The sequence below is a fragment of the Trachinotus anak genome, unplaced genomic scaffold (assembly GCF_046630095.1).
Source record: "Trachinotus anak isolate AG129_WGS33_773 ecotype Australia unplaced genomic scaffold, CSIRO_AGI_Tana_v1 ptg000007l, whole genome shotgun sequence".
In the NCBI taxonomy this organism is placed as follows: domain Eukaryota; kingdom Metazoa; phylum Chordata; class Actinopteri; order Carangiformes; family Carangidae; genus Trachinotus; species Trachinotus anak.
In genome coordinates, this window is record NW_027273858.1 from 16,496,045 (window position 1) to 16,510,631 (window position 14,587).

Below are 14,587 nucleotides of genomic sequence, written 5' to 3' on the forward strand. Positions count from 1 at the left end.
GGTGTTGCAGGCAGTCATGCCAGCTGGTCAGCATGCACAGGCTGTATGAAGTGCAGCTGTTATTAACTGGCTCCACCTGTGGGTTTGCTGCCCTGAAACGTGAACAAGTCTGCTGTGAAATTAGCCTGTTGCAGCTCTGCAGTTTGGATCACGTGTGGTCATTTCTTCTCTGAATGACCCTGTAAAATGGGTGGCAAATTTAAATCGCCATAATGGCCGTTAATGTGGAAACATTACAGTGACATCTCAGTGCGAAAGTAGGCTATGTCCCTGTATATGGCAAATGCTGGCTTACGTCCACATTTGCATTATGCTCATTTGCTGTAAAAGTTATGGTTCCCATGTCTGCAGTACCTTTTAACGAAACTCCGTTGCAGTGCCAGAAACCTCATATAATGGCACTTGGCAGATAGTGTAGATTTGTGCTAGGTACTGTATATATCTGGGGACTGATTAGATAATTTGACTGTAAGGAAGATTTTCATGTTAATCATTTCATCATTTCAGTTCATTTCTAGGTGAACTAATCCTTACTGATTAAGGTCTCCTCAGATTTTTGGTTTTGCGAGACAGTGAGTGCACATTCAAAATATTTGGACTGTGCCAAACCTTTGAAATAACTACAAATTGTTGCATTCTCCTTTAGATTAGTTAGTTTTGCCCTCTAAAATTAGAAGGTTTAGACCAGACATGCAGACATAGCTAATCATTTTTCATATTTATTAGACACAAGTATCTGTCCCCTGAAACCCATTCAAGCACATCAAGCAGTTACATCTTTACACACCAAGTGAGATAGGTCATTTTGTGTTTTGTGTTATGTGGTAGTGTACTAATGACTTCCCAGCTGTCTTTTGGAAGAAGCATGGTGCCAAAATGGGCAGGAAAGCTCATCTTATTTCACTGGCACAGCCACAGCAGCATCCCTTGGCAGTCATGAATACCAAGACAATCGCTGGCCAAGGTTAATGTGCGCTGCTATTAGTGACAGTTACCTAACACCTCTGGACGGACTCACCACGGGGCCATGCCAAGTAGCACTGGGGTTCTAGTATCATTCCCTGTGTCCCGTCTTTCTTCCCTGCTGAGCAAGTCTCTTCTGTATGCAGAGTAGAGGTAGTGCATGCCATGCTCTTTTTCAGGAAAGGTACGGGATGGCACGAAATATAGAGGATGAAAAAAACAGCATGACAGAGTGAAGCAGTGACCTGTACGTTAACAAGGACGTACGTTTTCTCTCACACACAGATTTGGTGCAAAGGGATCAACTCCACAATGTAAAGGTGAAGAACGACAGACTATGCTCAGTGAGTAGTAACATGATTAGATTATATAAGTCTTTGTTACTGAAGACATTTTAACAGATTTTAATAAGAACAGATGTAAATAATGACATTTAATTTTGGCTGAATTCCATTTAGCTGCCTCGGTTTCAGCGTTCTAGTCTTGTTCATCTGAGCTGACTGTCATGATTTACTGGGACACTGAGATAGAGAGGAGTGTTTGTTAATGCTATTGGGAACATCTGTGCTTTTCCTTGTCAAAATTTCTGTTAAAAAAGGCTTGTTGTGTCAGCTACACTTTATATAGGTGGTATGCAATATGAGAGCTTTACATGGACGTGTCATGTTGTTTTCTCACCTACAATGTTGAAATGGTAAAATGTTTGCATTGTAACTGCTTGAGGGGAAAAATATTTTTGGAGAGAGAGAGAGAGAAAGAGACAGAGAAGAAAAGGGTTGAAGGAGATAGTTGGTGCAAAAGAGAGTGGAGAAGCTGCCTCAGGGCTTCACAGTCAGTTCCTGGGCAGACTGGGCTGCACAGTCAGATGTGGCTGGAAAACTTGTTGTCTCAAAGACAGCTCAAGCAATGAACCATGAGAATGACCCTTGCAAACCATTGATACACATTGGCACAAAGGAAGTGTGTCACATAGCATGGCTGAGGCGTGATTTTACAAAGTTACACTCAACTTTATATCTTTATATTCTTATCATATCGCCATATCAGTGTTCACGGATCCATAAAGTCATATTGTCACATTTTCATTGACCCATTCCTTCAGTCAGTGACAGTTAACCCAGCTGCCTTCCAGTGGACCTAAACAGGCATGGCAGAAATTAAAATTTGAACCCTAATGAACCCAATTAACCTTTGCTTTTTGTTTTTAATTGATGAATAATAAATACTGAGCCACATTATATTTCTTCCATGCGTTTTCATCTCTAGTTTTGCTGAAATATGATTACAGTATTTCGATATGGGACAAAGATTTAACCAAAGGCAAATAAAACCAAAGCTGATTTCAATGTGCAAAAGCCTTTTTTGCTATGACAACCTCATGTTTGAGAAGATGCTTTAATAATGCAACATACCTCAAACACTCTTTACCCTGATTCTACTGAGCCACTTTTTGTGCAGCGTTGCAGGATGGTTGTGAATGGATGCACAAATGTATCCAGTAAACTTTTATTCTTTAATGGGGGACTCTATGTCGGAGTATGGAGAACTCATTTCTGGCATCAAATGAAAGGATCAAAAGGCTTTAATTGCACTTTTGCTGTCTGGTGTCATGCACCCTGTATAGCAATTTCAGATTAGTAAGTATCTGTAATATGTTTAATTGATGAGGCTTGTATGAGCACACAGAACATAAATCACCTTAAAAAGCGTGAAGGGCCGTAACATGATACAGATTGTAATGACTGCGTCTTTGAAACAGAAGTGCAGCAGAGAGAGTAATACATCTAAGTAGGTTCCTGACAGACTTAGTTGCGATAACAGATGGCAGGTTGAGTTCTCATGAATAAGAAGAAGCAGGGTAGACCTTGGCTTGTTTCTTTTAGAGTCATATTAAAATGAAATTACTGGGAGCAGTTTGGCATGAAAGGAGAGAGAGCATAATTTGCTCAGAGCAGAGGAGATGCACACGCAGGATAGCTGCCTGTGTTTGATACTCATCCTGCCTTTCTTTCTCTCTTACTTAGTTACACGTGCTCGGGCATCCCATTCTTTATGAGGTTTCACTGTCACCAGGGAGTTAAGAATAGAAACACACTTCTGTAATATTTTTAATTGGACATATCTGCAAACACAGTACTGTTTTTATTTGCTCTTTGTTTTAGCTTTGTGTGTGTATGTGTGTTGTGTGTGTTTGAGTCTATGTGTGTCTATGTATTTGTTGCTTTGTGTAGTATTTCTAATGCTGTATTTGAAATTTTTATTTTTTTGCATATTATACAAATCAGCAGGCAAGTTGAAAAATGAGGAAGGATAAGGGTGTGATCCAGCTCTGAACTGTATTGGCTTACTTTATCTTTTTGACAAAGTTCAAACTTGTTTTATTAGTTAGTCCATACCATAGCATGTACTGTATGCATGACATAATACACTGGTTCATTCAGATAACTACAGCATTTCTAGTCCCAGTACTGACTGTGTCGACATTACTACATACAGATAAATTCTCAGAGCTCTCAGGGGCATTGAGGCTGTGGCGACTGGCTAAAGGTAACAGCCGTGCCATTGCTGGCCTTTACCAAAGAGCTGGTCAGTATCTCTGAACTGAGATAGGATTTAGAACTTGTGTTATTCAGTTAATTAGTCACATCTTTTTCCTCCGGAGCACTTCCCAATAAATTTTCAGTGAATAACCAAATGTAAGAACAGGAGACAATGGCCCAGTTGTAGAAATTGTAATCACTCATTTCTCGAAGCACTTTACTTTAGTGCTCGTACATTATGTCTCTCTCTCTCTTTCCTATCCCAAAAATAGTTTTTCTGGTCTCTCTCTCTTCTCTCCTCATTTATGGGAAGTTTCTTCTTCTTATTCTTCTGATATTGTGCAAAATTATGCATTCAGAGAGATGTAAAGATGTACTACCAAAATCACATGAACCAAAACAGGTTTAATCACCAGAACCTCTGCCCTGGTTGGGTGTTAGCTATAGACATGTCACATAGACATCTTTTTAAATTTGACATAATGCATGTAAAAGGGTTGTCTATAAGCACAAGATGACAAGATGTTCAGTAGAGGAGATTCAAGTCCATGAGCGAGAGTTTGAGAGTACACCCGCATATGTTTTCAGTTATTCTATCTGATTAGACCTCTGCTTATGTTGATGTTAAGTGGAGCTTCGCTGAGCATTACATGACATCACCAAACTCCACACACCAATCAGAAAGACAATGGTGTTATTTTCTCTGCCTTGCAGATGGAACAAAGCTAACAAGCGGGTCAGGGCCATCCCGCCAGTTTATATTTATGTGTATATACTACTAATTTGTTTTCCCATACACATTTTGATGCAAAGTGTAATTGCTGCCTTGATTATGTTCCTTGGTTCTTCAAGCATGAGTGATGAATTTATTTACAGCACATAAACGGCAAGGCAATAGTCAGGACAAAATGGTGAGTGCACAACGCACATGACACAGGATTAGAGACTGGGATTTGCATTCTGAGTCCCATGTCGTTACGTTTAGGGAACAAAAGCACTTTGATTAAGGTTAGAGAAAGATGGGGGTGGTTTCATTTAACTGTGAATTTACATTTGCATTTACTCATTTGGCAGAGGCTTTTATCCAAAGCAACTTACAAGTCTTAAATCTATCCTAAATGGGAAGAGCAAGAAGCTCAGGTAAAGAAATGCACCAAATGTGCGAGGAGTCCTCAGGAGATTCATGAAGACAAAGACTTGACTTGAATTTGTTTCAGGTGGCTATGGGTAGTTAGTGTAGGTCAATGAGCAGCAAAGTGACATGTGCCCTTTTAGGCTGATCAAAGGCCAGATGTGCCCCCACATTCTTGACCATCTGTAATCAAACTTGACACCCAGGTTTCTCACGACCTTGGTTGAGGTGAGAGATCAAGAGGCAATTTTGATGTTGATATTGTGATGGAGCAATTGATTGGCCAGGGTGACTAAGAGTACAGTCTTAGAAAGTTTTTGTTGAAGGTGGCTCTCCTTCATCCATGTGGGTATGTCTGAGAAAAAAGCTGAGATCAGAAAATGTGGGGTCATCTGGCTGAACGGCAGGTATAACTGGGTGTCATCTGTGTAGCAGTGACATGAGAAGCCAATGAGTTAATGTATACTGCAAAGACAAAGAGTCCCAATAAAGTAAATGTGTTGTTTTTAGTGATTTATGTCACTTTTTCAATATTCAACATTACATTTCATCATAATTTATAGCAACAGCCCTCCTTGAAATTACATTTATGTACAGTACAGTATGAGTATCAGTATAGTACTTCATACATGAATATAGCAATTCATTTATTCAAGAAAGTATCATCCATTCAATGATGACATTTGTCACCATAATGTAATTGGGAACAAATAATAATATATAGACATAATTTCTTGGACACATGTTTGCTATGAATTAAGGTTGGTCACAAAGATGTCAAGCAGATGGTGGAGGGTGGAGGGTGAACCGTGGGTGAACCGTGTCAGGTAATAATGTGGTGTATTTGTCACATTAAAAAAACAAAAACAAAAAACAACAATATTTAAAGGCAATTTGTTTGACATGCATTGAAATGTGGTTGTGATGTTTACTGAACGTGGGTGTTCACTTTATGAAAGACTGGTTGCCACGTATCTTAAAAGAGTAGCAGCTGGGTGACAAGGCCATGGAGTCACAGAGAACAGGTGTGGAATCACCAGCAAATAGAGGGGCTATGTAACAAAGTACAGCCCTGGGTAAATCAATACATCCTTACTCAACATGAAAGTACATCTCAGAGGAAAATCAATACATTTTCTCTTGCCCTTGTTTAGAGAAAGAATTTTGGAGTCACTCTAAAATCTCAATGATGTTTTGCTTTAGGAGTTTAAGAGATTGATCAATGACCACATTTTCACTCCATGCAATTCTTGGCTTATCAGTGAAGCTGCAGAATCTGATCCAATCATGAGGAGAGATGTATTTCTTTGTATACATGCTGTAGACTATAACATGCTGTCACAGTTGTGCGAGAATATTTGGACATATTTCTTTACAAACATCTCGAGCATTTGCAAACATGCACACACAAATCAAGTCAAACCACAGTGAGCCCAGACCAGACAGAAAGAGCTGCATATATATTCCTATTCTTATCACAATTTCATATTTCATCACAGTGTGTCATTTTCAAAGGCAGAACTAATTACTGACATTAATTACTAATTTCACTGATGGCATTAGCACTGATAAGTGTGATGATGATCGGATTAGTCAAGCTGTATTATGCTTAAAGACCTAGAGCAAGATCGTGAGTATACTAAAATGGGGGACACTGATAGGAAATTACCTCTTTTCTCCTTTCACAGCAGCCCATCTCTGCTCAATATACAGACTCAATACAAACTTTGAACAATAAACATTTACTGCTTCAGAACCACTGATTTATATTCTTCTGTACCTGCCTTTGTATCCATCCTGAGTCACTGAATTGAAGATGTTTTCAAAGTAACATGTTAGTACAAATGAAGACAGTAGTAAGAAAGTCTGATTTCAGAGTGGCCTTATATATTCTATCCTCTGAAATAAGATTCATTATTTATTATGCATTACTGACCACACACATGCTTTGAGAAATATGGGAACAGCTGTTGGCCTGATACTCAGACTTATTTGCCATGCAGTCTCAGCAACTTATCCAGGGCCTAGTTCTAGGGTAAAAACAGCATAGCTAAAGAAAGATTTTTTTTTCAAAATGACTTTCCTTATTTCCTTATTCCTTATTCAACTTTTCCTACCTCAAAATGTATATAAAGAATTTTAAAAATTTCAGCATTATCTATGTATCATCAAATCTCACACATAAAAGACCTCAATGATGAAGATGCACAAAAGAAAGAAGACATATTTCTGTATCGTCAGTGTGAAACTGTGGCATAATTAATACCATACTCAGCTGGCTGATAACTCACTTTTGAATTGATACTAAGTTTGTGTTAGTGTTTGTCTTCTTTTCATTTATCCAGGTTATATGGAAACTTGAGAAATTGTACAGTGGGACAAATATATCTCAGATTATCTAGAAACACTTCCATAATAACAGCCAACTGAATGTATGGCCCAAAATGGCTGGTTTGTCAGGACCTTCTGGGTTTTTTTTTTCTTGTTTTACTGCTGCCAATCAATAAAGTTGAGAATTGGACCCAGAGAGAGATCTCACCATGGCATGCTGCACAATTTATGAGAGTCTGCGATAGCTCACATTTTAATCTCAGTATGGTCTGGTCCGCTGAAACTGTTTCTCATCTTAAATTAATCTGCTGTGTTTCATCACAGGGTATCAGTGTTTTTGTCAGACAAAAGGGAGGCATTTTTTATTCTAGCACAACAGGTCACTGCTTTGCTTAATACTGATGTTGCATGCAAGCAAAAAGTAGTACGAGTTAAAAAAAATATATGAGAAATTGTAAAACTCTTTCCCAGCCACGCTGCCTGTGAGTATTTAATATACATCAGTTTGACAAAAATAAAAAATAAAATAAAATAATAATAATATATATCAGTTTGATTATCATGTGCTATCAATTCAGAGTCTCTCCCATAATCAGCTAAGTATGTTATGGAACTTTTTTATTGCATTATGTCATCCTAAAGCTATAATTCACCTAAAAATTACAATTTTGACCAAACCAAACTGTTGATATAAATAGTTCACAGGAAGTAAACTTGTACTCAGGTTGTTTTGACCTGAGTACAAGTACAGAACCTGCCCCTGAATTGCAGTGAAATTATCTATTGATCTCTCCACGTTCTTTGCTTTGGATGCTTAAAAATTCCACACACAGGCAGTGATTAAAACTATTTAATATATACTTTGGCTGCAATTAGCTGATGCAGCTTTCTGAGTGACTGCACTTAAGCATAAGTATCCGTACTTCACTTGAGTATTAAATATTGTTGTTTTGACTCCACTACATTTCTAAACAGAGCTTTTAGTCAGTGGAAAGAATTTTCTTTTATATGGACCATACGCTGTGTGCTTCACAGGAGAAAAATCACAGCCAAGTACTCTGCCAGTCGTGTTGTGCTGCTGCATTTATGAACTTGGCAGGGGCCTAACAATGGTTAGGTTAGAGAAAGATGGGGCAGAAGACTCTTCACCAGAGCATCACAGCCTTATCTTAAGTCCATGTTGGAAATTTTAGAAATAAAGAAAGTTTCCTTTCATTTTAAATATTTACTGTGTTTACCACGACCAATCTCCATCACTGCCTAAAGAAAAAGATATTTGAAAATGACAATGGCTGTCCTGTTGTCGATTCAGTTGTGCTTTGATGGCCATTTCTATAGGCTTTGTAGCATATTCTACAAGCTTTTTATTCTACAGGTTCTACAAGTAAGTCAGTCATTCAGTAATTTGTTGCAGAGTCATTAGGTTCAGGAAATACACTGTGGATGACATAAAAAACATTTAAAAAAATTACTTTTGACTTATTATGTTTCTAAGTATTTTTAAAAGCCAGTACTCTAGTACTTTAATAAAAGTTTGACTGAACAACTTTCACTTGTGTTATAGAAATATTTGACCAGGATTATCTATACTGTGACAATGTGACATGTGTACTTTGTCCACCTCTGCTGCTGGTCACATGCGTGATGGTGAGCAGTTGATCATTTCCTCTCAACTCTCTGTTTCTTTTCAATATTTTTAGGAGCCCGAAGAGCTGAAACCAACAACAAAAAAAAAGATTGGATGATTTAAAATGTGGACACATCTACACGTTACAGGCAGAAAGTGAACAGATGACTGTTGGGCTACATTTGGAGGGACTTTGTCCAGAAGGAGTGGATCTAAACTGGTGCTAAATACCAGTGCAAATATGACTCTTGAACTTGAACCCTTTGCTTGGCTTGGATTGTGCTACTTTTTGAGATCATTTCATGCTTGATTTTGCCAGAACTAGTTCTCATTATCTGAAGTTGCCAAGAACAAAAAACACTAAGTTCATGGAGGTGATTACATGATGATTTTTTTGGATGACTATTTCCTGTATTCAGAGTGCCATATTGTGGATGAGAGATGCCAAGCATTCTGAGTAATGAAATAGATCTCTCCACTTTGGGGAGTTGTTAAATCGACTGACACAGTTGACAGTTCTGGCTTGAGAGCCGATTCAAATTTTTCAGTCACTAATTATAGCCTAGTCCTCCCAGAATAATTTGCGTTGCCTATTGCAGGGATAAAACAACTGCTACAGTTTCCATCTTCTGACACATTACATATATATTACATATGAGGAATGTCTTCCAATAAAACTTAGCCCTATGTGTAATGAGGAGAAATGTCCAATAAAGCCCAGAACTCAGGGAGCAATGGACCAATCCCTCTGTAGCACGATGAGTCACTGCGTCACAGAGAATATCCTCAACAGCTGATGGTGCATACACCCATACGTGCGTGGAGGTGATTAGGAGCCCTTTGTAACGATGCATTCACGTTTGATGTATTGAAGTACAACCTTCCTTAGAGTGCGCCATATGTCTAACTTTGCAGTGTAACCACAACACATGCAGGGAACATGGCTCACAGTGTGCTCTGCGGAGAAGGAAAAAGAACTCAGACATGGGTTAAGGAAGCAGGAATACTGAAATGCTGATCAGAATTAAATGTAATAAAATAGCAGAGATGAAAAGGAAAGGTCTGCCTTTTCATAGAGCATCTGAATGTTTAATTTTTGGCAACAAAAAACAAGACAGCATGGTATGAACCAGAGAGAGCAAAGTCATATTTTTTCTGTTTAGCAATTAAGTGTTTATGTAGTCCCGCATTGATGTTCTGGAAGGTCTGGAAGGGCTCTCTGACCAGAGTGCATCATGAGTACTGTGATGCTGCGAGGAAAACCCATGTTGATAGCTTGTAATAAACATGCCACACTCTCTAAAAGCTGAAAAGTCTGATGGCTGCCAGAAAGCTTTGAAGTTCGATCACACCTCCTAACCTACCACCATTTCTCATCTCCTCTTGTTTTGTTTTGCTCTTATTAGGGAGCTGGCACAGACTTCAGGCACATCAGCTAGAACTCTACTGTATGAAACAAAGGAAAAGATCAAAACCTTCATTGCGTGTCTTTGTGTGTGTTTGTGAGTGTGCGTGCATACATTCATTTATCTTAGACATATGTAGCTTGGATGCTTTGTTGAGCAGCAAAAACGCAATTTTATAAATTGCATCTGCAGAGTCGGTTTCCAGCTTGTCAAGCCCGTGACCTAGAAAGGCAGCGGAAAAGTTTTTGGGTCAGGGGCTTTTTCTATGATGGTTTCTCCCTAACTACTTAAACACACACACATATATATATATATATAGGCACACAGACACACAATAACACACATCTTAGACTGGCAGGTAATGCAGGAAGGCTAGTTTTAGAGGACATCAAATATTCATGTGTCTATGAAGTGCTGGCCAGGTCTCCCAGCCCGCAGGCCCTCTGCTGCCTGTGCTGCTTTATCACTGTCTGGCTGCATAGAGCTGGAGGGGCTAGATTCTTTATAGTGGTGTGATTGGACAGTATGGGGAAAGGCCAACAGAGAGCACGGCTCCCCTGAACCAGCCTTTTTTGAGCACAGTGTAATATGTAATATCTTGTGTCAGGCTGAGTGCTGAGCCTTACGCCTGTGTTGATGAATTAGGTCCAGCAGGTGTCTGACCATTGTGACAATGTTTGGGCCATGAACGCCTGCTCAGGCTACTCCACCAGGGTGGTTCTCTGCTTTGTTTATGTCACATTAACTGTGTGTGCTCCTTCATTTATGGGGATTTATTTGATCAAGAGCAATATCTCTTGGCTTCAGAGCAGACGAGAGGAAATTCAGTTCATCACAGTATTGAATTACTGGTGCTGAACTTATTAATCTGGCGTCCTGTGAGGTCCTGAGTGGTGTTCCAGATACTTCTGCTCATGTGATTCTCCAAAGTGAAGCAGAGAGAGAGAGAGAGAGAGAGAGAGAGAGAGAGAGAGAGAGACCCATTCTGACTCTCTCATCACTTTCCCCCCTCAGTTCTAGCCCACACCTCTTATGTTTTCCCTCCGACGCCTGTCTTCAGCTCCCAAAACTCCAACCCAAGTAATTGATGGAGTGGAAGAAGAAGACTCTGACTCGATAGAGGAGCAGGTTGTTAGCAACATAGTTGCAATAAAGAAAACCGCCCGAGGGGACTGAAAGAGACGGAGGCGAGCGGAGGCAGACCCAGGCGAGGAGAGGAGAGGAGAGGAGAGGAGAGGGGAGGGGAGGGGAAGACTGCTTCAGGTGACCGAGTCGCGATGGAGGAGCGCGGCATGTGTGATTAGGGAGCACCGCTCGCTGTGTTGAGGTGGAGTACAAAGTGAAGAGCACTCAGAAGTGACCGGGACCTGCTTTTTCCTCCGCCTCACCTGCCGGATTATCTCAGAGTCATGAATGTGCCGCCGCCAGACCGCAGGAAAAACATGCGGGAGCTGGCTTTGGAGATTGGCATCCGAGTTCTGCTTTTCGGAGTTTTTGTGTAAGTAAAGCTTCGAGCGGCTGAGTTTTCTGTTCTCAGAAAAAAAAAAAATCAAATCAAATCCAGTCTGGCATCGCCTGCCCCTCAGTTTCAGGGGCTTTAGACAGCGAGCTGCTGTCCTCAGGTTCATGTGCCGCGGTGCGGGGCTGGACGAACAGGTCCGTCTGCTGATCCGCAGTTCAGCACCATGGACGGATCACCGCTAAACAAGTAGGACAGCAGACAGACGCTGCGTTAACAGGTTGCAAAAAACAAGTTGCATGTCCGGCAGCATTATACTTTATGTTATTTAATTGGTCACCATTCATGGATGACAATATCCTTGTGGATTTCTCTCTTATTAGAGATTCACTCCATAAGAAACAGCGATAGAAGGGAATGCCGGAATATGTGAAATGCCCAATACTTTTTTTTTTTTTCAGTGTAACACTTTGCCAGAAGGTTGTGCCTCTGAACTAACACAGATATGAATTATTAATTGTTTGTCCAGCCTTGAGGTATTAAGCCCTGTTTGCACCATGATTGTGTCACTTATTGATTTTCTCCTTGATATGATCTGAAAAAGCCCCAGGTTCTGTTATCTGAAATGACTCACCTTGCTGTGGCTTTCACTCCATCTCTGGAAAAAAGGAAAGTCAAAAATCAGCTCCTGTGATTTGGAGTGTGTGGCAAAACTGCCTGCATACTACGTGGAGATTATCATTATGGGCTGTATGTGTGCTGTCACAGTGAAAGGATTGTACTGCCAAGAAGAGTGTGGTGCTGATGTTTGATATGGGGACACATTCAACTGCAGGGAACCGTCCGAGGGACAGAATAAAGCATGTCATAGAGGAGGCATGAGGCATCTTGGTTTAGCCTTTGGTGTCTTCAAGTGTGAGATTCACATTTCTTTGCTGATTTCTTGTTGTGTATCGGGGCTCCAGGCCACAATAAAACAACGAAAAACAAAACACAATTTCACACAATATCATCATCTTCATCATCATCCACCAACTGTTGTATTCTGCCACAGAGACCCCACTCACAAATCCTTGATCACTGTAATGAATTGAGTTTTACTCCCCATATTCTCTCTTCAGCAAACGGAAAGCAAGCTAAGGCTAATAAACTGTGTTGGTTATGGAGCCGCCGTCAGTAAATCTGCTTTGTGCTTACAGCAGTGGCCCTAAGCTGAGTACAACACATTAAATTAATTTGGTTACACAACATCAAGTTTACTTCTCCCTATGTGATCATGTACAAACACAGACATGCAACACTGATTTCAAATGTCCACATGTTTAAACACAAGTCATCTTCATACCTGCATTGAATTTCGTGCAGCTTTGGGAGAGTTGTGGCATTTTAGTCATAATTCGATACAGACAAATATGGGTATAAGGAGGAGCCATACAAGCCCAATTCCATTTTTTAGTTAACTGCAATTAATTACATTTAGAAAGACAACAGACATAAAAAGTATACTGTTGGGTTCTGTGCCTTTACTTTTCTTAGTAAAGTAAAAATTTCAGTCATGTATTTTGACACATGGAGCTTTTGGTCTAATACATTACTTTGGCACTTGCTGTATTTTTAGTATTAAACAAGCTTTATGCCCAGCAGATCAGAGAGTCACCCTCCGGCTCTGAAGGGCAGCAGTTCCCTGTTCTTGTCTCACCTCAAAGCCAGAGGGGAAGGCAAGTTAATTGGGGTCAAATAGATTCTGATGTTTTCTTCACTGGAGGTGTAAAGGACAGTTTTTAGCTGTGTCTGATGTTCAGTGTAGGTGTATTGCACTGCACAGAAAATAGCACCTTTATCCATGTTTCTTTACCAATAAGACTCAGCAGGCTGGTATTTATGCTTCATTGCTTAGTTAAAATCTTGTTTTCCCCAATTAGAATTTCAGTTATTGATTGCTACCTCTGCAGCTCAGGATTAAATTTGACTAACTGGAAGAAAGAAAGGACAGATTTTCTCATTTGCTGTTCATATTCCTTCATAATTGTGAACATGTGTCAGGGGATGCTGAAAATGAATGAATTAATCCTTTGCTTTGGGCTCAGAGGCAGATATGAATGCAGATATGTGAGAGGTATCTTTAATCAGAGATCACATTCAAGTTCTGACTGTTATTTCTATCTTTAATTGTGGTTAAATAACGCTGACTGTAACCAAAACACTTATTCACTGTGCTTGAATGGTCACCCACACAAGCTGTTTTTGTTGCTCTCCACCACACAGTAAACCACATGTCTGTACTCTCTGAGGACTGTTTCTGGTTGGGGAGAAACGTTGAACCTAGGAGCCATGAATTCCCTGCTTTATTTGGATCCAAATTTTTGCCAAATGTGACCTGCCTGTGGGGGAGTATTACTTTTCGTTTGTCCTTGCCTGCCAAGCTGCATGTCTGTTCCAGGCCTCAGGTGGTGCACTGACCTTAGCGATGGGCCAAGTGTGTGCTGTTCGGTTGACCCTGAGCTATCAAACCGCTAATGCCATTCAGTCATCATAGCTTGGTGGGCATCCCAGGAGTCATCTCTCAAGAGTAAAACAAAAAGTTCAATCTAAATGGAAATGGATCATTGACATTTAACAAAGTGGAAAAAACAAAATCTGAAAGCTTAATCAGAGCAAGATAAAGATCTTTTTTTTTTTTTCTGTGGCCAGCTATTCAACATAGAGAGAAAGGATAATGAGATTGGTGCTATTTCACTTTCCGTGTAATCTGGAGCACAACAAGCAAGAGCTTAGACAAACGCCAAGAAGTCATTTCTTACTTGAGTGGTTGTGTGGCAGACTCATGTCCTCAGTAAATCAAAACATGCTCAGGCTTAAAGTTTCACTGTGTTTGTTCCAAAGCTCATAGCCGGGCACTTGAATAAGCAGATAAATTCCAGAAAATATCTGAATACCGGTTCAGTGCAGAAGAGAAGACAAAGCAAGAAGGACACAGTGACAAAAAGAAAGAGATAGAGGATAAGATGGAGGGCATGCAGTTAGAAAGATCTAGATTGTTTTGAGGTTTTATAGATTAAGACCTGAACTACAGCAAATAGAGAGCCACCAAAACTACTGTGAACTCTTCTGGGTGCAATTTAAAAGCTT

General features: G+C 40.0%; 1 protein-coding gene across 1 annotated transcript in view; it reads left to right on the forward strand.

Annotated features, from left to right (window-relative positions):
• Positions 1–11,238: 11,238 nt before the first annotated feature.
• The window catches only part of plpp4 (phospholipid phosphatase 4), a 48,907-nt gene continuing 45,558 nt past the window's right edge, over positions 11,239–14,587 (forward strand). The window contains exon 1 of the mRNA XM_071481040.1: positions 11,239–11,497. Coding sequence (XP_071337141.1) covers positions 11,409–11,497 — 89 coding nt within the window. The 5' untranslated portion in view covers positions 11,239–11,408. The remainder of the gene's footprint in view (positions 11,498–14,587) is intronic.